The following is a 27,637-nucleotide window of genomic DNA, read 5'->3' as shown; positions in this document are numbered from 1 at the left end:
AGGACTTGTACAACCTCTTCAGAGAAAAGATGTTCGAGAATCAGAATCCTATCATCCATAGGGTCCATTATCCCAGGACTGGGTAAAAGCAGGTCAGAGGAAACACCCTAACATGGATCAAGAATGGTGCATGCCTACTTGTAGGCCACTTTGCATTTGACAAAGAACAGTTGATAGTGTCCCATTTCCATATATATTAAAGTTGTGTGAAGGACTAATTTTAGCATAAGATCTTCAGCGTGACCACTGTTAATGCCGCACCATTACATTATGTTTCCCTTATATTAGCTGAATTTTCCTTAGCTTTTCCATTTCCCTCTAAGGACTGAAACTGGTATGTCATTGAAGGTTCTGAAGCAGGATGCATAGCATTCCCATACAAATACAGTTTTCAGCTACTTTTTGTTTGTTCCTTCAAGCTGAGAAGCCTGCTTGTGACAGACAAAGTTCAGTGCTGAGCAAGATGATATACAAAACATCCAAGAAACTCTGAGAAGTATGTTGTACAAAACACAGCAAGTATAGAAAAAAATCAAATATATAACCCACAAAGGAAAGGGAGAACAGACCACTTTAACACTGACCTTGCCTTGAAGATCTACTGTTATATTATGTACATTAACATAACTGTACTATTTTCTTTGGAGAGGTCACTATAACAGCAAATCATTACATTTTAGGTAGAATCTCAATTAGTATTTGACGTGCTATGGGGTGCCAGCAGTTAAAGTATCCCCTGTAGCACAGCACAGCACAGCAAAATCTTATCTTTCCACTATACTGTTACGCATTTGGGGAGTTGTAAGCAGCAAGCTACAGGAAACTATCTAAAATGTCTCATTCAAAAACATTTCTAAAAAACTTTGCTACTCTGGTGGGATGAGCTCTAGTATTGTATATATCATATCAAAAAGAAACTGTGGTCCAGCCCTCTTTAGAGAGAGGGAGAAACAGAAAAAAAGCAGATGCATTTTCCTAAAAGAATGTGTCCTCCTGGTATAGTGTCATATTTGTGTATGTCTAGCATTTTAAGAGGTAGTGTTCATTTTGCTGAAAGAAAACTGAGAGCTGTACGGACTGGTTAGAAGATGATGCTGAAATAACAGCTTTGGCATAATTAAAGGATAAGCCTTTAGAGACCGCCTTTTATGAAGGGCTGCTTAAGATGCCTTTGTCTTTCTCAGAAAGGGTTTTAACACACAAATCCTTCTTTCAGTTGTTAAAACAACAAAGAAAACTATTTTCCAATAAAGGTCCATTACACCATCTTGCTCAAATGGAGATAAAGTGAGGCTTTACAAGAAGATCAAATCCTTAAGTACAGAACCCTTTTAAGAAGGTTTAACATGCAGGTTTGCTGTTACTCTTGGAGGCACTTTTATATACAAGCAGAAATTACACAGGTGTGCTATAATGGATTAACTATACTAAAAATGAATACAAAATGTGGTTTTGGTAGTCTAGAATCCGTGAAAGTAAACAGTTCAGTAGACGTGGGCCCTCTCCATCAGTGCAGGATGTTCTTCCACTTCTATAACCAGGAGTTCCGTGCAGGACTTACTCAGTACGTTCAGTACCTGGCAGGAAAAGGAATCAATGCCTGGCATAAAAATTATACCATAAGTTGTAGTTATTCAGACTTCCTTCAGGATGTTTAATCCCAGGAAGGAAAAGGAATCATACTACTGTATGTAGTATTTATTCAGGCTTCCTTCAGGACGTTCAGCATCTGGAAGGACAAGGAATCACTGCCCGGCATAAATATTCTACCGTACATAGTAGTTACTCAAGCTTCCTTCAGGATGTTTAGTAGCTGGAAGGAAAATGAAATCATTGCCTGGCATAAGAATTCTACCATATGTAGTAGTTATTCAGACATCTTTCAGGATGTTTAGTACCTGGAAGGAAAATAAATCATTGCCTAGTGTTATATATCAATTGTACAAGCAGAGAGCTTTGGTGTATTGAAACTGAGATATAATAACCTCCCTTGCTTCTTAGTACATTTCTAGAGTCTTGGGCCACAAAGGATGAGTGACCGTTTTCAAGAAAACAGAGAAGTCTTAACAGGAAAAAACAGAGGTTTGCATTTGATTCCTACACTGTGTAATGAATAGGTCCACTTCTATCATGCAACACTACTGCACAATGTCCTGAAAAATTTGTAGTTCCAGCCTCCATTTGTGAACCAGACTAATTTGTCTGATGAGAGAATTCAGCTAGTTGGTTCTGTACGCTAAGGAGATGCACAGCTGAGAAGTGAAGGTTGTACTCAATGTGTGATCATAAGTGCTTGTGCAAATCTGAAAAAGCACTTATGTGCTGATCAATCACCAACAGTGCTGCTTCCTGTGTTGACTGAAAATCATCTTAAAATGCTCCTAAGTTTCTTAATACTGATCATCTAGGTAAGACAGAGGGCCTTACAGAACATCTGTCTGCTGAAATAGGGTTCTGTAAGTCAATGCCAAACAGAATGCACCTACACGTCACTCAATTACTACACCCCCCTCCTAGCCAAGTGATGTGAAAGAACCTTACAAGAACCTTATTTCAGCAGACAGATGTTCTTTTAGTCAATTACTACAAGCCAAGTGATGCGAAAGATGTTTACAGAACATCTGTCTGCTGAAACAAGGTTATTTAAGTCAATGCCAAACAGACAGCACACAGTCAGCCCATTTGTTTCAAGAGTACATTAAAACCAAGCATTCACACGGTAGGCAACTGCCCTATGGCACATTCGTTCCCACCTCATAGTTCTAACCAGCTAACCTTTCCTCACTGCATGTAGAATGGTAGGAAGTGGGACAGTCATCTTGTTCTGGGCCAGCCTACCTTCTTCCATTGGGAGTAACCCCCTGGCAGCTCCTCCAAGCTCTAGCACTGCTGTCTCCAAAGGGGAAGATGCTTCAACAAGCCAGTTCCCCTCAGTTGCCAGTACGAGATGCACTAGGACTGCGTGCTCGGCAAGCTCAATGTCCACTGGTAATATCTATTACTCCCACCAGCTATCACCCTTGTGGAGAGTCAAAGCCACATACTTTGGTGTGGCCAAGTCACCCCCATTCTCCCTGGGAGCCAATGCAGTAGGCAGTGCTTTATCCCTTTATATCACAGACCTGGCATATTCTCCTTAATTTTGACAAAGATGCAGTTCTAGTAAGAAATTGTGTGTAAAGAACAGTTGTGTAAGAACTTAACATAACCTTAGATGCCCTTCTCTTCCATGTTTCCATGTTGCAGTATTCATAACAGTAGGGAAAGTTGCTGCCTGCAGTGCCGACATCCGGCCAGTATACCAAAGTCTTGCTTCAGGAGGGTATGTGTGATGTCCTGCGCCAGGGCCATAAACTGACGTAGGGTATAAAAGTGGCGTCTGCATGTGCCGTCTTCAGAATGGACTGCCGCATACACTAGCACTCCTGGAGGTTTAAGGATGGTCCAAGTTGGCAGACCCTTGAGATTCACATGTAGACTAGAATAAGATGTGAGAACCAAAAACTCCAAGAGACCACCGCAGCTAAAAGCATACATAGTTTATTAAAAATACTGCAGGATAAGCACTTTCACACAAAGTGCTTCTTCAGCTTCATATATATAGAAGCACATTTGCATTTTGTTCTCCTGGGTGACCTTTGGCTGCTGGTGTTTGCATTTTTTTATTCTAGACTAGAATAAGGGTACTTGTTAGGCTGTGATCAGTGGAGAGGCTAAAAGGAAAGATGACAGGATGACAATAAGCCCACAGGCCAATAAGGTACAATAGGCAGGTGGGGCAGATAGGGAGGGACTGAATACTGCAACATGGAAGGGAAGGACATCAAAGGTTATGGTAAGTTCTTACACAACTATTCTATGTCCTTCTAGTCACATGTTGCAATATTCATAACACTAGGGAAAGTGCCAAAGCTTTTGGGTATGAACCTGGGTAGAGGACTGGGGTCCTTGGACAATGAGACCCTGAAGAATAGATCTGGTGAACCCAGCTCTAGCCCTGGAGGCTAACTCATGTTTGTAATGTTTGGAGAAAGGTGCGTACTGAGGCCCAAGTGGCAGCTTCTAGGATTGAGGCATAATCAAACCCCTTGAAAAAAGCAGCTGAAGAAGCAGCTGCCCTGGTAGAGTGTGATTTGACCTGGCCCTGTAAGGTTTTACCATGGACGGAATAACATATTCCAATGGATTTAGAGATCCATGAGGGATGGTTTGTTTGGTGACTGCCTTCCCTAGAGCCCTAGGATGGAAGGAGATGAAAAGGTCATCAGATTTTTTAATAACTTTGGTTTTATCAAAATAACACCTCAATTGTCTGTGTACATCTAGAGAATGTAGGGTCCTCTCTCTGAGGCATTCTTGGGATTAGGGTAGAAAACAGGCAATTTAATGGTTTGGTGTATTGAAAGTTCAATAACCACCTTAGGCATGATGCATCTCAATATATCAGACTAGTTAAACTTTAAATAAACCTCAGAAAGCTCTAAACAAATAAGCACCAAGTCGGGTAATCTTTTGTGCAATTTGTCTACTTAGCACAAGTACACATTTTGCAGGACATGAGGAGAGTCAACAGCTTTAACTGATCCAACAAGCACACAAGATTTTAGGCAGGAAAAGAGGATTTTTTTGTAGAAAAACTAGTAACAAGGTTGAGCACAAGCTATCCCATAGCAATTATTCACTAATCTGAAACAAATGTACTAGTGATCTATTTCATATAATCGAAATTGGGAAGATGAAATCTCAGAACACCAAACTGACGTCTCCTCTGGAAGCTGGCATCATGAAAAACAGTACTTTTACAGGGGGCCAAGCCCCGCCGCCACACCCCCTGACTATTATATATATCTACTCCAAGATCGCTCCACACTGGGGAAAAGGCAAACATTCAACCCCAAAAAAATATTGGCTTCCAGTGGAGAAGCTGGTTCAACTTTCCAAGATTCCATCTCCTTGGTTTTGATCACATGGTCTTTTGATCATATGAAACAGACCCAGTAGCACACAATGATAAGAACTGAAGAAAAGATGGGCCAGTGATGCATATATGGTAGCAATACACCATCCATGGCACTACCTCCACAGGAGGAAAAACAACTTTAGAAGAAAATGTGTGCATGCACAGGAAGTGTGTGCGCGTGTGTGTGTGTGTGTGTGTGTGTGTGTGTGTGTGTGTGTGTGTGTGTGTGTAGGGACAGCAGGAAAAGTCTACACAGCTACAGACCTTACAGCAGTGGCAGGGAATATCAAGATGAGAACTGGGAAAAGCTAGCTTCATTCCTAGAACACATTAAACAAAATGAGTTCATGCCTAGAAGTAGGCAATCAAACTCGATGAGGTCTTAATACCAAGTTATAGGGCAACTGGACAGGGGAAAGTACATGGTTAACAAGGACTTCCCTTAGGCCTCTGACTCGTCACGCACATATGGCTGCCACTAAAATCTGAGACAGGTGAGTACATGGGTTCACATGGACTTCACACAGACCTCTAGCTCAGTCATGCACGTGGCCAAGTAGACTTCACCAAGGCCTCTGACTCACTCATGCATATGTGACTGCTAGGAAAATTTGAGACAGGGAAGTATATGTTCCAGGTGGATTATAATAAGGCCTCTGACTCAGTCATGCACATGTGGCTGCTAGGAAAACCTCTCATAGGGGAGTTCATGGTCCACATGGTCTTCACTAAGGTCTCTAACCCTGTCATGCACATGTGGCCACAAGGACTTCACTAAGGCCTCTGACTTAGTAATGCATATGTGGCCACATGGACTTCACTAAGGCCTCTGACTCAGTCATAAGCATGTGGCTGCCAGGAAAACCTGAGGGGATGGAGGCTAGATGAAAACTAAGAAACTAGGCTGAAGACTGACTATGGTAGGACAGAGAGGGCTGGGATTTCACAGGTGAGGACAGGAATATGGAAAGTGATCAAGGGGTGGCTAGCAGGGGTCGGTCTTTGGGCTATTACTCATACATGCCTGATGGACCAAAAGCAGCAGCACTGAAGAGAGCAGTGCAGGATAACAATGGGTTAAGGAGGACAGCATAAATAAGAATTTGAAGAGAATAACCTAATGGGGAAAAATATGTCAGCTGAGACTCATTGCAGACAAATGCAGAGAAGAACATAGGTGTCACAGCAAATGTAGTTTTTTTTTTTAGATTAACATATTTGAAAGCTATATCTAAGCTTTAACTATTCAACAGAAAATTACATTGTTAAATTACACTGCCATAGCAGGAAAAGGAGAACCGTATTACTGTATTTCTATTTTGCCTTTTATGTCATTTAATTCACACTATTTGGGTATTTCTAAGAAGACAGGTAGCAATCCTGCATGATTACCCACCAAAGGAAGATCAAACCAGGCAGGCATACTGGGGAGGTTGGTCCTCTGGTGTTTTCACACTAGAGATACTAAAACAGCAGAATGGACAAAATGGAGCCTGCAAGGCAGATGCTGAGAAAAAAAAATAGACAAGGGAAAACCTGATATCACGAAAACTGATGCCTGGTTCAGAGATGCTTAGTTATTTATTTAAATTTAATTGAAACAGAAAACTGATCTCATTGGACAATTTTCAGACTTAGTCCAGGTATTTGACAACACATCACTGAGGCAGACAGCAGAGGCAAAAGATGCAGCATACGCAGAGCTGTTACCTGAATCCGTGACAAATAGGAACCAGCACTTGATGGCCATCACCTATACGATTCATGTTTGGAGCCCTTCGACTTCAGGAACAGGTATATGGCTCCTAGAGGGGACCTGTAACTCTCAACCTCTGAGCTCCAAAATTCATAGTACTCCAAACATGGTTACTCACAACTTCAGAACTCTAACGGATGGAAGCATAACCTGTTAATGTTTCTTAAGGGACACAACTTGTAACCCCTTGCTGGGATACTAACAGCTGCACAATGACACAGCACCAGCAGAAATGAATCCTTACAGAAATGTGACAAGTTATAAATGTATGCACAGTCACACAGTAAAATACAGACAAAGGGGCACTTACTGCATACCAGCCCCTTCTCCTTACATGTCTGCAGCAAGTCAGGAGATGCTAAGGATAAAATAGAAAATGCTGGTACAAACCACAAGCATGCCAACTTCCACTCCAGGTGTACTTGGCTCTTACCTCATGCAAACATATTAGCCATAGAGCTGAAAACAAATGGGTCTATAGGACTGTCCAAATAGGGCATATTTGCAGTCAGCACGGAAGCAGCCAAAAAACAAACTAAAACTTAAAATGTACTGCAACTTGCACACAGACTAAGACAACCTAGCCAGAAAACTATTATTCATTTTAGAAATTACCCACAATAAGACAGAAAAGTAATATAGACTCAGCTCCAGAAAATTCCTACAATGGCACCTCAGCTGTGACCTTCACGTCTTATTTACAATTTAAAAAGTAATTGCTTACTGTACCATACTGATAGCAATGAAGTGATTGACAATAGCTTAAGGCAGCCTGGGACTATTTTTTTCAGTGCTTGTGAAGAACGTGTACAGTAGGAAACAGAAGATAGCGTAAGCAGGAAGCAGTGTACTATGGGAAAAAGGGTGGAGTTATCAGAATGGTAACGTTCTACATGCTGTGTTGTCCTAACACCTACAGCTTAAGTCATAGCAACTTATTCAGAAATTGACAAAATCCTTAAAAGCAAACTTAACTGCCTACAGGATGAACCAGGTCTTGCCTTTGGTCAACTGGTGCCCTAGGCAAAAGGCTCCACATTGACCCCCCCCACACCACCCAGTGCCCCCATCCTGGTCTATCTACGTCACCCAGATTACTGGAAAAGCGCCTCTGTTAGAGTGACGCCCTAGGCAGCTGCCTAGTTGGCCTATACCTAAGGCCGGTTGCGACAAACATGTGCAGAGCTGGTATACAGTTGTCTTCCTCCCACAAAATGCATTCATTTACCTTATCACTAAACAGAACAACAGACATGATTTACTCAAAAATACTACGACTTCTCATTATTTGCAGCCTCTTATAGGCCTCTCAAGAAGTGACTTCTGTGTGGTCTTTAAAGTAGTTCCAGTCCAGTCCTATCTGTAAATGTGTGCTTAGAATGCACTGCCAGGAAACACTGCAATTCCTGTTTGTATTATGCTAACTTATATTTAATTTCTCTATAAACTGGTTACAATTTCTCTAAAATGAAATTATTGTCATACACCTGGTGTCTGTTCTTAAGGTTTTCATATTATGTCTAATTCAGTACAATTGTTTAAACTGTAGTATTCTTTGTATTATTTTTAAAGATTGTAAAATTACTGTTCTTAAAATGTTTTGTAATACCTTAGAGCTTTTCTCCCCAGGCCTCTGCTGAAAATGGGCTCCTACTCATTCAGACTTTCCCGGTAATCAAATGTCAACAACTAAATAAATATTAACAAAAAGATGTGACTGTTGGTTAACACAATATTTACCAGGTGGACTTGTACACCAGTAACAGTCAGGTCAAGTTCATTGATTTTTGACCATCATGAATGCCCTCCTGCATACATAGGAAACTGTGTGTGTGTACACGTTTATTGAGAGTACAAATAATCAAGCTTCTTAAAGGGTTTTAAGTCACAAGCTACAAACATGCAAACTTTAAATGGTTTCACTAAGGAAAGAACAGCAAGAAACCAAAAACAAAGACAATTACTGTTCGGTGTTACAGTTACAACACTATCACAACAGCTGCTATAAAAAGCAGTAGAAAGTCCAATTAAAATGAGTGGTTAGCATCTGTACTAAGTGCACGTGTTACTCTGTCAGCCTTCCACTTGCAAGTCCAGTCACACAAACGCATGCACAATTGTGTGTCTTGACATTCTAAAACAAAACACCAGGGTTCCACTAAACCATCTAGAATGTAAGGGTTACTTCTCAGCTGAATGGACATAGCAAATTGAAAACAGTTCATGTTATGTCTGACCACAGAACAAAAAGCACACATTGCATCTGATTACTGAAATAATTACCTCGTACTTGTCCTTGATGCAGGGAAAAGCTGCGCCCACTTGAGGGTTAGCTCTTCTATCATATGCATAACGTACTATGGCTACCATATCCATCTCCTCCAAAGCATGAATGAGGGCGGAAAGAGCGACTGCTGCATGCTGTAAGAAAAGGAGATAATGAATGGTGTTAACTACACACATAAAACAACACTTCCAAATGACAGAGAAGCTCATCATACAATACCACAATACAGTACAAAGTACTCACCACAAAGTACAGTTGTGTAAGACCTTACCACCAACAGCAGATGTCCTTCTCACTGCTGCAGTACTCTTTAAAAGTGCAACATTCTGCCGAAGAAAGCCAAATATCTCGCCAGCATAGTAAAGGCTTAGCTCCTTCTGGGCGTCATACGTTAGATGCATGTCCTACATTTAATGCGCCCTCCAAAAACCCTAGCAGATGGCCCTAGAAATCACATCCAGTTTATAATATCCAAAGACCAAGCAAGTAGCTTCCTTAATGGATCAAATAATCAGACCCTTGAAAAAAAAAGAACCAAAAGGGGCCACAACCCTGACAGAATGAACATGAACCGAAGAAGAAAGCTGCTTACTATGAAGAGAACAGCAAAAGGAAATGACTTTAGTAAGTCAGGAACAGACCTGTGGGAGTTGACTGTTCACAGGGGAGGCAAAAAGATCTACTTAAAGTATCCTGCTGACGTACAATGTACACAGAAACCTCTCTAAGTATCCAAACATAAGGATTTGCCCTCAACCTACTCAAGACTGTCTGCCACTAGACTGCGCTCTGAAGGGATGTGAACTGTCTACAAAGTTAAGTGATAGATGATTGTAAAATCCCGGGCCTGAAGAGCTAATATACACAGAAGTTAAGATTTTGTGCCCCTTACTTGTTTATGTACCACTAAAACATGGCGCAGTCTGTGAAAATTGTAAAAGGACCTAGAGCCAAAAGAGGATGCAAAGATTGGTAAAAATAAGAGCCCTCGTCTCTTTTATGCTTATATGGTTCACTTGTTGCTGGGAGGACCAAACTCCCTGGACATGATGTTGTTGGAAGAGACTACCCAAACTCTATTTGGAAGTATCTGTGTACAGATCCTGAGCAGGAAGAGGGACTTGAAAAGGCAGGCCAGGATTCGGAGAAATCTGCCAAATCCACACAGAAACTTTAGTTTCAGGCAAGAGAGGGATGAGAAGATTCAGAGGATGACAGTATTGAAGCCAAATAGTTTTGAGATACCACTTAAATCTCTTCATATGGAGCCCTGTGAAAGGAACCATAGGAGTGGTGGATGCCATGAACCTCAGAGCTCAAAGAAACTCTTGCACACAGCTCTTACACAGGAAGAAGAGAGTGAAAGTAAGCAGTCAAGCAAAGGACCCTGGGAGGAGAAAGCAAGGCCATCAGTGGCAAGGTCTTAATCCTGCAATCCATAAAATCTTGGGCTTGAAAAGGTATAAGAACAGACTTTTTGAGATACAGAGTGAACCTACAGTGTGGAAAAGCATGGAGTATTTGAGAAGCTGAAGAAGGTGGTGCCGAGAGGGGGACTGAATGAACAGGTCATCCAAATAAGAGATCATCTAAATAGTCTGCAGAAGGCTACCACTGGGTTCAGACACTTGTCAAAGAACCTCTGCATCGAAAGACCAAAAGGCAAAGCAGAGAACTGAAAATGTGAGGAAGAAAGAAATGTAAAATTTTCCTGTAAATATGGTGAACAGGAATGTGAAGGTAGGCATCACCATAGACAACAGGAAAGCCTGAGAAAGTAAGAGGAGAAAAACGGACTGGAAAGTCAACATCTTGAAAGAGGGAACTTTAAGAAAGGTGTTGAGAAAGGACAGATCCAGAATGGGCCACCAAGAACCCAGTTTTCTGGGAACAAGGAACATTCGGGAATAAAACTCTTTGCCCTTCTGTGATGGCAGAACAAGCTGAATGGTTCCTTCAACCAAAAGATGTTGAAGAACCAAAGGAAATTGAGGAAGTTATCAATGGAGAGATTGGGGCATGCCTGAAAAGGGATGAATGGACTTCCAAAATATGAAATACCAGTTCTGAATTATGAAAATCACCAGTGCATCCGTGGTTATGTGTTGCCATATTGGAAAAGAAAGTCAATTTGGCAAAGGGGCAAAATAGGATGACTATCAAATGGTTTTAGATTTGTCATGAAAAGATGGCTTTTGAGCCTTAGAACTCTGAAATGGCTTGTCAAGAAAATCCCTCTTGGAAGATCTCTTAGACCTGAGAGGCTGTCTTGGGCTGATCTTCATAAAGGAAGCCTTAGACAGGTAATGTCACTGAAACTTGGAAATAGGAGAAAGGAAGCCTGGGGTCCACCTTGAATTGTACGTCTGACATATGACATAAGCCCAAATGTAGGAGGTACATAAGGGACATACTTACAAAAAAAATGCAGAACTTAGCTGCCCAGTAGAACAAATAGAACAGAAGGAGAGGTAGCAATATACAAAGTTGTCACAAAAGGAGAAACTACCAGCACAGCTAGCTGGAATTTTATAAATAATTATATGCCATCTGTGAATATCAACATGATTTATACAAGATGCTTGTGTTATAACTGTATTAGAACTGTATGCCTTGTGTATATCTAACTGGTTTTACAAACGTGTGTTGAGAAGGTATTTTGTAGAGTACTTGTGCTTGAAATGTATCCACAGTGTGCCCTGCTGGAACAGAACAGAAATGTACATGCGCTATTGTTAACTGTTTAAATGTATATGTTAACAGAGGAGACTGGAAAGTTGACTTCAGTCCAACAAACTTCAGAAAATAGCTGAAATTAAATTACTTTACAGCACAGGCCATAAAAGATGGTATATTTTAGTTTTCAGTGCAGCAGGAGACACAATGTCTGTACTAGGGAGCTTTCTGTATTGTCTTTAGGGTGAACCAATTACTAGCTTTGAAATGTGAAGGATGCAGTTGTTTTAGGACTTCCAGTATCTGCCAAAGATCTAAGGTCTATGTATTTTTACAGGTAGATATTAAATGCTATCAGCTGTCATCAATGGTTATTTTGGGCCTGGGAGCTAGACGTTAGATGACAATAAATTATGTCATTCTGTAAGCTAGCCCAGCAGTACTGTTTCAAATATTAATTTGAGAAGTCTCTTAATGAGACAGAGCATTCTGCATTATGTCTTGGACCCAACAGCAAACTCCACTCACCACATCTGCCTTGCTCTAATAGCAAGTTCTTAGGTTATAGTAATTCTCTTAGATTCAGTCAGGAATACAGTGAAGCTTAGTTTAGATATTTTTCTTTATTTATTTGAGTCTGCCCTGCAATGTTGTTTTAAATATTTCCTGTGGTTTTGAACTCTCTGATGTCATTGTGAATATTTAGTGTTACCCTGTTCTTTTATTAATTATTAAATATATTTAAACCTTTCATTGTGGCTGATTTGTGTAGCGATATTTAAGTTTTAAGAGTTCTTGCATGTTTATTTGGTGAAACTGTGTGGGCCACACCTAGCAAGTTTGCTCTTGGTCAAACTACCATTTGTGTTGATATTAATATTACACAGTAAGTTTGGACACCCTTTGGTAAGGGTCTTGAAATAGCTGGTGTCAGTAATAACTACCTTATAGTCTGGGAGAAGGCGACATAGCTAGTAAACCTGTGCCGGCCTTTCCCGTGTGTGTGTGTGTGTGTGTGTGTGTGTGTGTGTGTGTGTGTGTGTGTGTGTAAATCAAACCTCAGTGTGTGTGCGTGTGTCAGCTACTTGAGCAGAGACATGAAGCACTGGTTGGACAGAGAGGGTTCTGGGGGTCTTGGCTTGGTCACTCAGCTGAGACCAACTCTATAGCTGTACCAGTGGGGAGTCTTACTGGGGATCTGGAGAAACCAGCCCCAGACTGACTGTGGTCTCTGTGTGCTCTTAATGGAAACTGCACTTGATGCAGAGAGCTGTATTTGGAAATAGTGTGTGTGTACTTATCCTCCCAGTGAACGTCCCCCACTGTTGCCAGTTGTGAGGATTGAGGCTCCTTGATTACTGGTCTAGTAGTGGATTGTCACACAAGTGTACATGTCCCTCAAGAAAATAGGAAAATAAACAATGCCCTTCAGCAAGAGAAAAAAGGGAGGGATGGAATACTGCAACAGTGATCAGTACAGTAGGACATCCACTGTTAGGGTAAGTTCTTGCAAAACTGTACTATGTCCTCCAAGATCATTGTTGCAGTTTATCTTACAAAAGGGGAAGTTCTAAAGCCACTGAATAGAGAGAGTGTGTGTAGACAAAGAAAGAACCGAAGAACAGTTCAAAAATACACCCAACTGACAGTGTTTATGGGTAAATAGAAGACCAAATAGCTGCTTCAAGAGCAGACCTGGTATCTAAGACATTGAAAAAGTCCCAGAAGAGGATACTATCCCAGTAGAATGAGCTCTAACAGAGGAAGAAAGCTGTTTCCCATGATAAGACCAATAAACTATCAAACAAAAAATAGTTTGCTTGGAGACTGGTAAACTAAGCTTTATCAAGAAAAGAAACAAAATATTTCATAATGTCCTCAGTCTTAGGTTCATACTAGGCTATCTGCCCTAGGGCATTTATAAGCCTAGCCAGAGTATGTTTGGCTTTCGCCACCCATTTTAAATTAATTTTGCTATGCCCTTTTTCGAGGTTAGTATACTGTGCCTCTGTCTAACAGTGACACAGAAGTGATACCCGGGGTAAACCTACGATCTCCCATCCACTCATCAAGATTCCTCTTGGAGAGTCAATGAGGGACTCTGCCTAACCTGGACTGGGATTTTATTCCAGAGTGAAGGGAGCCAGCCTCTGGGTTATGAATCTGTCCCTCCAGCATGTCCTATTTATTTCAGTGCTGAGGTTCAAGTCTCTCGAGCATGTAGCTCGATGGGATTTGGATTTTTTAAGGTGCAACATGTCCCTTAATTCCGGGTTGGACATGGCTTTATATGTCAGGCACAGTTCGCCTCTGAGCAGGCGGTATGCTACTGAGTAGAGCTGGAGTTTCTTTAACCGGGCAGCATATGGCATCTGTTTGAGCCCTTTGATCCTCTTGGTAAGGTACTTTTGGGGTCTTTCCAGTTGCTGCAGGTGTTTGGTAAGGTACACCCCAAAAGGGGCATTGTACTCGATTATAGGCCTGATGAGGGATGAGTAAAGAGGCACGATGACTCCCCTAATCTAGATGTGAATCCCTTCATGATTAGGTGGGCTATATAAAATGTTTTTCTAACCACTTTGGCCACGTGGTTGTCAAATGAGAGATTGCTATCAGCTTGGGCCCCCAGGTCCCTAATTACTTCTTCTGTACTTAATGGATTACCACCTATGTGGTAATTTGTGGGCACTTTGTTTTTGCCAAAGGGGATGACTACACACTTTTTGGCGTTTAGCTTGAGGGCATGGCTCTGGCACCAGTTGTCTGTTTCTATGAGGCCCTTTTGGAGGATGCTTGTGTCGGCTGGAGAGTCTATTATGGCACCCAGTTTGCAGTCATCTGCGAACTTGGTCAGCCACAGTCCTTCTGTGTTGGCCTGTACCTCCGAGAAATATATATCGAAGAAGAGAGGTCCCAGGACTGGGCCTTGTGGGATGCCACTTGTAACTGGTTTGGTGTCTGACATGGCTCCAGCAATTCTAACCATGTGGGTTCTGTCCTTGAGCCAGTTTGCAACCCATCTAGTGACATAGGGGTTTATATTTAAGCTGGTGAGCTTATGTATAATGCCCGAGTGGGGTATTGTATTGAAGGCTTTTGCGAGGTCCAGGTAGGCTGTGTGGACCACACCTTCCCTTCATCAATGGCCTTGGTGACTGTTTCAAAGAAGTCGACCAGGTTTAAGAGGCAGGATTCTGCCCTTAACAAAGCTGAACTGGGTAGGATCCAGTGTCTGTAGGTCCCCAATATCTTTATTTATGAGGTCCATGATGATCCTTTCCATAGCTTTGCAGACCAAGCTAGTCAGGCTTATGGGGCGATAGTTTCCAGGGTCCGTTGAGGCACCACCTTTGTGGAGAGGGACCACTGTTGCTATATGCCACTCTTTGGGTACATATCCTGTAGTAAGGCTGAGATTGAACAGTAGTTTTATGTTTGGGTTTAGCTCTTCTTGGAGTTCATGTAGGACGCAGCCCGGGACACCGTCTGGTCCCATTGATGCTGTGTTTTTTGCTTTGGAGAGGGCGGCTCTTACCTGAGCATCTGAGATGTCAGGGGGGCAGCACTCTGCTGGGATAGATATTTGCCCTTTTGGTGGGGAGGGGGGGGGGGGAGAAGTTTGCACTGAACCTGTCAGCTAGGATGTTGGCAATGTCTGTGGGCTCGGTGTATTTTTTGTCATTTTGGACTAATTCTGATCATTATCTGGGAATTCCCACCCAGGTTCCTAATATAACTAAAGAAAGCCTTGTGATTATCATTTCCATATGATTAAGCTTTCCTTGTCTAGATAAAATCTGAGCTGCCTATGCAAATAAAGGAATGAAGACTCCTTTCACCTCTACTCTGAGGTGATGGAAAAAGGATGGAAGACTGGCTTAAATACAAGTCATTAACTAGCTTAGGCATTAAGGAAGTATTAGTCCTAAGAAAACCTGCCTCTATGCAAAAAACAAGGAGGAAGGAATCGACTGAAGTGCTTGCAGTTCAGAAACCCCCTTGGCAGAAGTCAGTGCCACTAACAGTGTAGTTTCCCAAATCAACAAAATGTATAAATTTTAAGGAAGAACTAACTGCAGGTTCAAAGGACGGCTGGGTCAACTTTCCTAAAACATAATTCAGGTCCCTAAAAGGAGGATTAGGATTCCTTGGAGGCCTGGTGTGAACATGCCATTCAAACATTGTTTGACCTCAAATCTGTAAGAGAAGAAAGAGGTATCTTAAGACAGGCGAGCAAAATTTGCTGACAAGTGGGCCTTAATAGAAGAGTAAGCCAGACCAGAACTGAGCAACTCACACAGATATGAAGGAACAAGAGGAATATCCACTACAAAGGGGTCTTGGTTCCGTTTCTTGTACCATAAAGAATATCTTTCCCATTTAGAAATGTAAGCTTTCCTTTTATTCAGTTTCCTATCCTTCTGTGAAACCTGTAGCATGTCCTTAGAAAATTGGTAGGAACTAAAACCATACCGCCCAAACAGTCAACAGCAGGGTGAAAAGATGAAGGTGAATGAGGGGGCTCTTGCTGTGACACCAAGTCCATCCTGTGAGGTAACCTGTGATGACTGCACTTGGCCAGGTGAAAAAGAAGGGGTAGCAAGTGCGGTCTGATCCAAACGACAATTACCAGCAAGAATTTTTAGCTAGTCTGAGAAAATTGTGTCGGACCTTTATCAGAAGAGGAAGGGGGAAATACAGTTAAAAGAATGACATGTGTCTGTTTTCAATGCCAGTGGGCTTTTCACTCTGGAATAGAACTTGTGGAGTTCTGTTCTATGGAGAGGCAAATAGATCTATATGAGGAATACCTCAATGATCAACAATGCCCAGGAAGATCTCCTTGTGCAATATCCATTCATGAGGATCTGCCTTGGGTCTAACTCAATTTGTCTGCCACAATGTTTCTGGATCGCTTATTTTTATGTGGTAGTAAGCATCTTGAAGGTCTTTGGTGCACATCTAGTCTTACTGTTCCAAGAAAGAAAGTATGGACTGTACAGTGACCATTTGGACCTTCTGGCATCAAACAGACTTTAGTCTGTTGAGATTCAGAATTGGTCTCCAGTCCCCTGTTTTCTTTGGAACTAAAAAGAACTTTGAGTAAGTTCTGAATCCTCTTTTGTCTTGGGGACCCTCCTGGATGACTCGCTTGTCCAGCAGTTTCTGAATTTAAATAACTGCAAGATCCCTTTGATTGGGTTGGGCGTCTGGGATGATTCTGTTGGAGGGTCTTGAGAAAATGGGATTAGATAACCTCTGGATATTATCCTCTGCATCCACAAATCTGTGGTTACTTTTAGCCAGGCTCTCCAGTGCAGGGATAGTCAACCCCTGATTGCCTACAGAGGTGGGCAATTGGGCCTCCTTTCAGGAGCACTGGAAGGTTCACTCAAAGAAGGGCGCTCTAACTGTTCCCCCTCTGCCCCGGGGGAACTCTCTCCACATGTCTTATAGGACCCCTGTGATTTCTTGAACCACACTTTACCACCTCCTTTCTGGCCCTTAGGATAAGGTCTCTGAGGGGCATAAAAACATATTCCCATGGCAGAAAGGGTCTTACCCACCTTTTCACACCTGGAAAATGTGTCCTAGACCTTGGGGCCAAAAGGGATGTTCCGTCAAATGGATGATTGATGAAAGAAGACTTAAAAGGCTCCACAAAGTTGCACAGATGCAGCCAGGTATGCCTCCTCATCGATATGCCAGAACCCACCGCTCTACTCATTCCTTCGGCTGAATGAGCGATGAGCCTTATGTAAGAGTTAAATACAGAATGTAGGGTTGCCAGCTGACGAGCAATCTTCTCTTGGACTCCCTCACCTATTCCTCCCTCAAGCGTATCTTAGAGCTCCTTGATCAGATCCCTTTGAAACCTGGTGAAATGGGAAAGGTAATTCAGCGATAGTAAGGCAAAGGTCGCTGAGAAAAAGACTTGCTTCCCAAATCTATCCATCATCCTGGAATCTTTATTTGGAAAATGAATAGTGGAACTCTCTTCTGACAGTTTCTTTTTAGTAGCTGCTGCCGGCCCCTTTTGTCCAAAACGTTTTGCCAGCTGGTGCGGTAATAATCTTGTTTGGTCTTTGTGGAATTGGTTCAATAAAATCTGGGCTCTCCCACTCCCGCCAAGAGATCAATTTTATGAGTTCATCGGCAGGCGGAGAAGGTAGACAGTCAGGATCCGGCTGTAAGATTTCCACAATCTTATCCTAAATTTGTGTGTGAATATATATATATATATATATATATATATAGATATAGATATATAGATATATATATATATATATATATATATATATATATATATAGATATATAGATATATATATATATATATATATATATATATATATATATATATATATATATTCACACACACACACACACACACACACAAACCAGTAAAGGGAGAGGAAAAATATATACTAAAAGGTAAAGAAGAGGAAAGGAAAACTTTTTTTTTTTTTTTATAGAAAGGAGATTCAGTGAGGCAGGATAAGGGTATACAGGAGGACAAAGGAAAGTAACCTAATAAAAAAATGATTCCTGTGGGCAAAGTTTAATTAAAAGGAGAAACGGGGAGAAAAAGAACTAAACCCACTACACAGAAAAAGGAAGAATTACATAAAAAGGGTGGAAAATTTAGAAATATCACCTGAATGTTCAAGAGCAAATGGTTAGACCAGGTTTTTGCAACGTGGCAAAAGAGATCTGAGTAAAAGGGAGAGGTACATTCTGGGTAAAGGGAGGTGTCCAACAGCTTTTTGGTTGCCACGAGCTTAGTAACGACCAAGGGCAGTTCAGATGGTTTGGATCCGAACACACACAGGAGGATGAAATGAAAAAATTGACAATATCAGATCCTTAATTAGGTCTACAGCAGCAGAATAAAACTCCTGAATATCCAGAGGAGAATCCAAAAAGTACAGTTGTGTGCACTTATATAAATGCAGACGTTCAAGTGTATTCACTGTTGTAGTCATCACATTTGGGTTATCTACCTGCAGGTAGCTCTCAGTCAGCCTGAATACCAGTGTCTTGGATTTCTGCATCGCATGCTGTCGCTTCTTCCGGGATGTCAGGACGTCAGGGGTATAAAACATGCAGCCGACGCCATTGCATCAGTTTTTCTTGCTCCAGATGTCAGAAGCCCCCAAGACAGGAAGCAATTATACGGTGTGGAACACCCCCAGCAAAAAAAAAAACAAATACCAAGGATATAAAATATGCCAAACTAAAACGATAGGTAGAAGTAGAGAGAAGTCAGGGGGCTGGAGGGAGGGTAACCAGGACTGCAGCACTAACATCTATATTTATAGTAAGTGTACACAACTATACTATGTTCTTCGTGTTTCACTGTTGCAGTCATCACATTTGGGTTGATTCCCAAAGCTAAGGATGGGTGGAAGCAGTCAAGAAGCATTAGGGCTGGCAAACAGGCCCTGTAAGACTGTTGTGGCAAATCCAGCTTTGGATTTAGAAAAGATAGGCAAGTGGTAATGCTTGGTGAAAGTGTGTACAGAACTCCAGGTTGCAGCTTCCTGTATGCCCCTGGTAGGGACTCCCCTGAGAAATGCTGTAGAGGTTGCTGTAGCCCTAGTGGAATGTGTTCTGATCCCCTGTGGGGTAGGTTTCCCATGGTGTTTGAAGCAGAAATGGATGCAGTGTGCTATCCATTTAGAAATGGTTTGCTTTGAAATGGCCTTGCCTTCTGCCCCTTCAGCAAAGCTGACTAGCAGCTGGTCATATTTTCTGAAAGGCTTAGTCCTGTCCAAATAGAACCTGAGCTGCCTGTGCTCATCCAGGGAATGCAGGATCTTTTCCCTTTTATTCTGAAGATTAGGGAAAAAAGGTTGGCAAATGAATGGATTTGGCTTAAAGCCACACTAGATATCACCTTGGGCATGAATGATGGGTTAGTCCTGAGGAAAACCCTGTCCGCATGGAAGATAAAATGAAGTTATGTTCTTACCACAACGTTCCATGTGAGTTGTTCATCTCGCCTTAGTTCTTACACGTGGGTACGGAGCCGAACCATCGACTCCGAGTCGGCTGCTTTCCAAGCTCTAGATCTCTGAGAAGCTTGAGACACAGTCCCTATCCCATGATGCTCTGCTGCCAAACCCCAGATCTAGTTTGCTGAACCCAGCAAGAAACACAACTAAGCAACCCAATATAACAAAGTAACTATTTACAATTAGTTAAGAGATAACCTGGCTGACAAGAGGATACTAGCAAGATCAACCAGACCACCAGCCATACCCGTTTTTCCAGAACATGGAGGGAGTGCAAGAAGAAAGGCGAGATGAACAACTCACATGGAACGTTATGGTAAGAACATATCTTCTTTATGTGAAGTTGTTCAATTGCGCCGTTTGTTCTTACACGTGGGTAGCGTCCCAAGCACCCTAATCCTGGGCGGCTCATGGGAGTACATTCCTGAGAATGATGGAACCAAAGTAAGCCCTGTCCACTTTGTAATGAGTAATAAACGTATGAGGTTTGGACCAAGTAGCAGGTGCACAAATGGTGTCCAAAGGTAAACGAGCTGCGTGAGCTAGGGACGTAGAAACAACCCTGGTAGAATGAGCTTTCACTTCATGTTCTAAAGGTTGATGGGATGAAGAATATGCAAACTTTATACAATCAGAAAGCCATTTGGACAACGTAACTTTAGATACCGAAAGGCCCTTCTTATTGTCTGCATGGGAAACAAATAGTTGATCTGATTTTCTGAATTATTTTATTCTGTCCAAATAAAATCTCAATTGTCTGTGAACATCTAGCTTATGCAACATGTATTCCAATTTACTTGCATGATGCCTGAAAAAAGTGGGGAAGTTCAATGGACTGGTTTCAAGTTCGCTTCGGAACAGACCTTCGGGAGAAAGGATGGATTTGTTCTTAGAAACACCCTGTCGGGGTGAAAGACCAAATATGGGGGCCTAATAGAGAGTGCTTGAAGTTCAGAAACTCTACGCGCTGAAGTAATGGGCACTACAAAAATGGTCTTCCAAGAAAGGAACTTCAAAGGACAAGAAGATGCAGGCTCAAAAGGGGGAAGCATAAGTTGAGACAGCACCAAATTTAGATTCCAGGGAGTAATTGGATGTCTGATAGAGGGTCGGGGGGCGAAGGTGACGAGTCCCTTTCAAAAAGGCTTTACATAATCTGTGGGACATAATGTTAGAACCTCCGCATCCCACATGGAAGTTACATATGGCAGCCAACTGAACCCTTACAGTAGTGGCTGCCACACAATCGTGGAAAAGTGAAGTCAAAAATTCCAGAATCCAATGAATAGGGGCGATAAATGGATCAATACCATGTTGAGAAGCCCAATGACCAAATTGTTTCCATTTCCTGTTCTATAGTTTCCTGGTGGAGACTTTATGAGAGGAAACCAGAATATGCTGAACCACGGGAGACAAATCATGAGACCTGGCTAGGTTGGGAAGTGGAGCAGCCAAGCTGTCAGTTTGAGGGAGAAAAGAGAGGGGTGAAGAACTCCCGACAAATGAGTCAGAAGGTCTGGCGCTGGGTCCAAAAAGTACAGTTGTGTACACCTACCATAAATGTAGATGTTCGAGTGTCTTCACTGTTGCAGTCATAACTGTAGGGTGTTCCTGCCGGCAGGCAGCCCGAGGTCGGCCAGAATTCCAAAGTCTGGGTCCGGCGTCGGCTGTACCAGCAAGTACCCTGACGTCAGAACGCAGAGGTACATAGCTGACAGCCGACGCCATCTTCTCCAGCCTTTCTTGCCCCAGATGTCAGAAGCTTCCCAAAATATCCAAAAGGTGTCCCAAAGGAAACACAAATACACCACAAAGGAAGAGGAGATGGAACAAACAGAAAAACAATAGGGGAATGGTGGGAGGGAAAAGTACAGTTTTGTACCTACCATAAATGTAGATGTCCGAACAGGATAGCATCTGCAGTCCTAACAAATGGGTTGTCCTGTCGTCAGGCAGCCCTTCGGTCGGCCGGATTCCAAAGTCTGGGTCTGGCCTCGGCTGGTGTCGCACTTCACCCGACGTCATCTCTGCTGGTCTTCGGGTATAAAGGCATCAGCCGACGCCATTTTCCTCAGTGTTTCTTGCCCCAGATGCCAGTTGCCCTCTTGGAAAACTAAATTTTGGGTAAATGCCAATGTTTCCAAAAAAGATAGTAGGCAAACACAAAAAATAAGCATGTATGTACATATATACAAACAAATACACCATAAGAGATCCCCCCCCAGCTAGCTATTAGGAGGGTAAATACCTAGGAGTACCACAGAGGGAAGGAGGGTGGGTAATCCTGACTGCAGATGCTATCCTGTTCGGACATCTACATTTATGGTAGGTACAAAACTGTACTATGTCCTTCAAGGATGCATCTGCAGTCCTAACAAATGGGTAGAATACCATAGTCAAACTAGGGGAGGAGGAAGAAGAATTATGGTGTAGTTAGGATCCCTTGCAATACAGCAGTGGCAAACCCTGCTCGGGATCTAGAGTATAGAGGTAAGTTATAATGCTTAGCAAATGTATGCACGGAGGTCCAAGTAGCCGCCTCAATAATGTCCTTGGTAGCCACTCCTCGTAAGAAAGCTGTGGTAGTGGCTGTAGCCCTTGTAGAGTGAGGTCTTATGTTCTGTGGAATTTGCTTTCCATGGTAGGAGTAACAGAATCTGATGCAATTTCCTATCCAGTTGGAGATTGTCTGTTTGGAAATTGCTTTTCCTTCCCTTCCTGTTGCATAAGCTACTAGAAGCTGGTCAGTTTTTCTATTGCCCTTGGTTCTGTCCAGGTAGTAGTGCAACTGTCTATGTACATCCAAGGTATGCAGCAGTCTTTCCCCCCCTGTTCTGTGGATTGGGAAAGAAGGTAGGTAGGTGGATTGCCTGGTTTAGAGACACTCTGGAGACCACCTTAGGCATAAATGTAGGATTAGTTCTCATGGATACTCTATCTTGATGGAAGATTAGGAAGGGTTGTACTGCCATTAAGGCCTGTAGTTCCGAAACCCTTCTTGCTGAAGCAATTGCCAGTAGGAAAGCAGTTTTCCAGGATAGGTGTTGAAGATCTGCTGTTGCTGCTGGTTCGAATGGAGGGAGTGTCAATTTTTCTAGCACAAAGTTCAAGTCCCATGCTGGTAATGGTGGTTTCCTAGGAGGTTTTACATTCTTGGTTCCTCTGAGGAACTGCCTGAGTAGAGGATGTGAGAAGACAGGGGGATCGAAGCTGTATTCTGCAGAAATAGCTGATGCATGTATCTTGATGGAGGAATAGGACAGGCCTGTATGGAGAAGCTCTGCCAAATACTCCAGGATGTTGGCAATATCTATCTTTGACACATCTTTTCCTCTTTCAGTACTCCAAATGACAAACCTTTTCCATTTCCTTGCATAGTTCCTTCTTGTAGAAGGTCTGCGGGCCTCAAGGATAATGTCTTTAACCCTTTGGGATAAATCTGGGTTAGTTGCTGTTATGTAATGTTCCAGGCAGTCAGTTGCAGAGTTCTAGGTTTGGGTCCATGATGTTGTAGTCGTTCTGAGTTAACATCAAAGGCATCAGGGGTAGTCTCCACGTTCTCCCCCGAGACATGCTCCTCAGCAATGGATACCAGTGTTGTCTTGGCCAATTTGGAGCTATCAGAATTATCCTTGGATGCTCCTCTTTGATTTTCAGTAGTACCTTGTGCATCAAAGGAAGAGGTGGAAATGCATATGCTGTCAGGCCTTTCCAACTGAAGGATAGAGAGTCCACCTTCCATGCAAGTGGGTGGTATGTCCTTGTGCAGAATTTCTTGAGCTGGTGATTGAGTGGGGATGCGAATAGGTCTATTTGTGGCATTCCCCATTTCTTTGTGATGGCCTTGAAGATGTCCGGGTGTAGCATCCATTCGTGAGCATTCGAGGTAGTTCTGCTTAACATGTCTGCTAGGATGTTTTCTTTTCCCGGTACAAATATTGCCTGTAACTGAATGTTGTAGCTCAGAGCCATATTCCATAGGTCCAGAGTCATTCGCATAGGGGTATGAATGAGTGCCTCCCTGTTTGTTGATGTACCACATGACTGTGGTGTTGTCTGTCCTTATCATTAAATGGCCTTCTTTGAGGAATGGTCTGAAATTCTGGATTGCTAGTTTTACTGCCAGCATTTCTTTTTGATTTATGTGCAGGTGCAGCTGATCTGGAGTCCATAATCCTTGTATGCATTTGTCCAGCATGTGGGCCCCAACCTAGGTCTGAGGCGTCCGTTGTGATGGTTTGGCTTGCTTGAAAGTTGTGGAAGGGCAAGCCTGGGTTTGACTGGCATGCTTGAGCCCACCATAGGAACTCTTGTTTCAGGCATGGGATTAGTGGTATTTCGGTTTCTAAGCTGTGCCTGTGTTGAGACCATAAATTTTTTAGGTACCACTGTAGCTTTCTCATATGCAGTCTGGCATGGGGGACCAGGATAATGCATGATGCCATGAAGCCCAAGGCCTGCAGTACTTTCCTTGCTGTTAGTTTGTTCTGCTTTGTTAATGCCAAGAAGTAAAGTGGGAGTTGTTCTTGTTTTTCTGCAGTTAGGAATGCCATCTGTTTTACTGTGTCCAATTCTGCACCAAAGAATGTTCTTGTTTGGGATGGTATCAGTCTTGACTTTTTTAAATTAACTGTGTATCCCAGGGCTTGTAGTAAGCAAATGACTCTTTGTAAGTCTTTTGTCAGCTTGCTTTTGTTGTCCGCTTGTATCAGGCAGTCGTCCAGGTATGGATAAATTTGGATTCCCTGTAGCCTGCAATGAGCGATTACTGATGCCAGGCATTTTGTGAATACTCTGGGCGCAGTAGATAAGCCAAAGGGCAATGCTGAGAATTGATAATGCTCTGATCCTGCAAGAAATCTGAGGTATCTTCTGCAATTTGGTCATATGGGGACGTGCAGGTATGCCTCCTTGAGATCTAGAGTTACCAGCCAACACTCCTTGCCCAGCATGGGAAGAAGTTGCTGTAGGGTCAGCATTTTGAATTTTGGAACAATGATGAATGTGTTTAAAGCGGACAGGTCGAGAATAGGTCTCCAACTTTTCCCTTTTCTTGGTACTAGGAAGAGTCTGGAGTAGAATCCTTTGCCCTGTTCTGTAGGTGGTACCCTTTCCACAGCTCTCATCTTTGTTAATTGAGCTATCTGTTTTAGAGCTTCTGTTTTCTGATTTGGAGGTAGGTTTGGCATTCCTCTTTTTACTGGTAAGGTGTGGAAATGAAACCTGTAGCCTTGGTCTATAGTTTGCAAAATCCACTTGTCTCTTGTGATATAGTGCCAATTTTTGAAAATAAGGCTAACTTTCCGCCTAAGGGTGCTGCTATTTGTTCCCTGGTAGGCGGTGTCAGAGCCAAGTCACTGTGATTGTCCTGTTGCAGTGGCAGTGGTTGTGTCTGTGCCTCGTTGGTTATTGCCTTGCTACTGGCGTCCTCTGTAGGCACCTCCTCTGGATTGATTTCTGCCTCTGGAACGTCTATTCCTGCCTCTCTGAGATTTAGAGGAGTCTGGAAAGGACCAATTTTTGGAAGGCCAGTTCCTGCTAAACCTTGGGGGCTTAACCTGTAAGAAATCTTTAACTGTTTGTACAGATTTTGCCTTCTCTTCCATTTTCTTCATTACTTGCTGGCAGGAGAAAGTACAGTTTTGTACCTACCATAAATGTAGATGTCCGAACTGGATAGCATCTGCAGTCATAACAAGTGGGTTGTCCTGTCGTCAGGCAGCCCTGCAGTCGGCCGGATTCCAAAGTCCGGGTCCGGCTTCGGCTGATGTCGCACTCCACCCGACGTCATCTCTGTTGGTCTTCGGGTATAAAAGCATCAGCCGACGCCATTTTCCTCAGTGTTTCTTGCCCCAGATGCCAGTAGCCCTCTTGCAGGCTAAAAATTTGGATAGATGCCAATGTTTCCAAATAGATAGAGGTAAACACAACAATAAGCATATATGTACATATATACAAACAAATACACCATAAAGACCCCCAACAGCTAGCTATTAGGAGGGTAGACACCCTAGGAGTACCACAGAGGGGAAGGAGGGAGGGTAATCCTGACTGCAGATGCTATCCAGTTGAGACATCTAGAGTTATGGTACGAACAAAACTGTACTATGTCCTTCATGGATGCATCTGCAGTCATAACAAGTGGGTAGAATACCATAGCCAACTAGGGAGGAGGATAAAAGTAGATTATGGTGTGTTTAGGATCCCTTGCAGTACAGCAGTGGCAAACCCTGCTCGGGATCTGGAATATAGAGGCAAATTATAATGCTTGGCAAATGTATGCACGGAGGTCCAAGTAGCCGCCTCAATAATGTCTTTGGTTGCCACTCCTCGTAAGAAGGCTGTGGTAGTGGCTGTTGCCCTTGTAGAATGAGGTCTTATGTTCTGTGGAATTGGTTTTCCATGGAAGGAGTAACAGTATCGTATGCAATTTCCTATCCATTTGGAGATTGTCTGTTTGGAAATAGCTTTTCCTTCCCTTCCTGTTGCATAGGCTACAAAAGTTGGTCAGTCTTTCTGCTATTTTTGTTCTGTCCAAGTAGTAGCGTAGCTGTCTATGTACATCCAAGGTATGCAGTATTCTTTCCCTCTGTTTTGTGGGTTGGGAAAGAAGGTAGGTAGGTGGATTGCCTGGTTTAAAGACACTCTGGATACCACCTTGGGCATAAATGTAGGATTAGTCCTCATGGACACTCTATCTTGGTGGAAGATTAGGAAGGGTTGCACTGCCATTAAGGCCTGTAGTTCTGAAACCCTCCTTGCTGAAGTAATTGCCAGTAGGAAAGCAGTTTTCCATGACAGGTGTTGTAGGTCTGCTGTTGCTGCTGGTTCAAAGGGTGATAGTGTCAACTTTTCTAGCACAAAGTTTAAATCCCAAGCTGGTAATGGTGGTTTCCTTGGAGGTTTTACATTCTTGATTCCTCTGAGGAACTGCCTGAGCAAAGGGTGCGAAAAAACAGGTGGATCAAAGTTGTATTCTGCTGAAATAGCTGATGCATGTATCTTGATGGAGGAGTAGGACAGGCCTGAATGAAGAAGTTCGGCCAGATACTCCAGAATGTTAGGCATATCTATGTTTGACACATCTTTTCCTCTTTCCGTACTCCAAATGACAAACCTTTTCCATTTTCCAGCATAGTTCCTTCTTGTTGAAGGTCTGCGTGCTTCAAGAATAATGTCTTTAACTCTTTGGGAAAGTTCTGGATTAGCTGCTGCTATGTGATGTTCCATGCAGTCAGTTGCAGCGTTTTAGGTTTGGATGTATGATGCTGTAGTTGTTCTGAGTTAACATCAAAGGCATCAGAGGTATTGGCCACATCTTGTTCCGAGACATGCTCTTCAGTAGTGGGTACCAGTGTTGTCTTGGCCAGTTTGGAGCTATCAGGATTATCCTTGGACGTTCTTCCTTGATTTTTAGTAGTACCTTGTGTATCAAAGGAAGAGGTGGGAATGCATATGCTGTTAGGCCTTTCCAGTTGAAGGAGAGTGAGTCCACTTTCCATGCTAGTGGGTGGAATGTCCTTGTGCAGAATTTTTTGAGCTGGTGATTGAGAGGTGATGCGAATAGGTCTATCTGTGGCATTCCCCATTTCTTTGAGATGGTCTTGAAGATGTCCGGGTGCAGCTTCCATTCGTGGGCATCCGAAGTGGTTCTGCTTAATATGTCTGCTAGAGTATTGTCTTTCCCCGGTACAAATATTGCTTGTAACTGAATGTTGTAGCTGAGTGCCAGGGTCCACAGTTCCAAGGTCATTCTGCATAGGGGGTAGGAATGAGTGCACCCTGTTTGTTGATGTACCACATGACTGTGGTGTTGTCTGTCCTTATCATCAACTGGCCCTCTTTGAGAAATGGTTTGAACTTTTGGATTGCCAGTTTTACTGCCAGCATTTCTTTTAGATTGATGTGCAGGTGAAGGTGATCCTGTGTCCACAATCCTTGC

General features: G+C 42.7%; 1 protein-coding gene across 3 annotated transcripts in view; it reads right to left on the bottom strand.

The window, feature by feature from the left end:
• The window catches only part of XRCC5 (X-ray repair cross complementing 5), a 2,194,257-nt gene that overhangs the window by 1,415,326 nt on the left and 751,294 nt on the right, over positions 1-27,637 (bottom strand). For all 3 annotated transcript variants that reach the window (XM_044060671.1, XM_044060672.1, XM_044060673.1), the window contains one exon: positions 9,000-9,137. In XM_044060671.1, coding sequence (XP_043916606.1) covers positions 9,000-9,137 — 138 coding nt within the window. The remainder of the gene's footprint in view (positions 1-8,999; positions 9,138-27,637) is intronic.

Source organism: Protopterus annectens, chromosome 2.part0 (genome assembly GCF_019279795.1).
Source record: "Protopterus annectens isolate FY-2018-M chromosome 2.part0, PAN1.0, whole genome shotgun sequence".
Lineage (NCBI taxonomy): Eukaryota > Metazoa > Chordata > Ceratodontiformes > Protopteridae > Protopterus > Protopterus annectens.
Note: the sequence above shows the minus strand (reverse complement) of the source record. Positions and strands in the feature narration are given on the sequence as shown.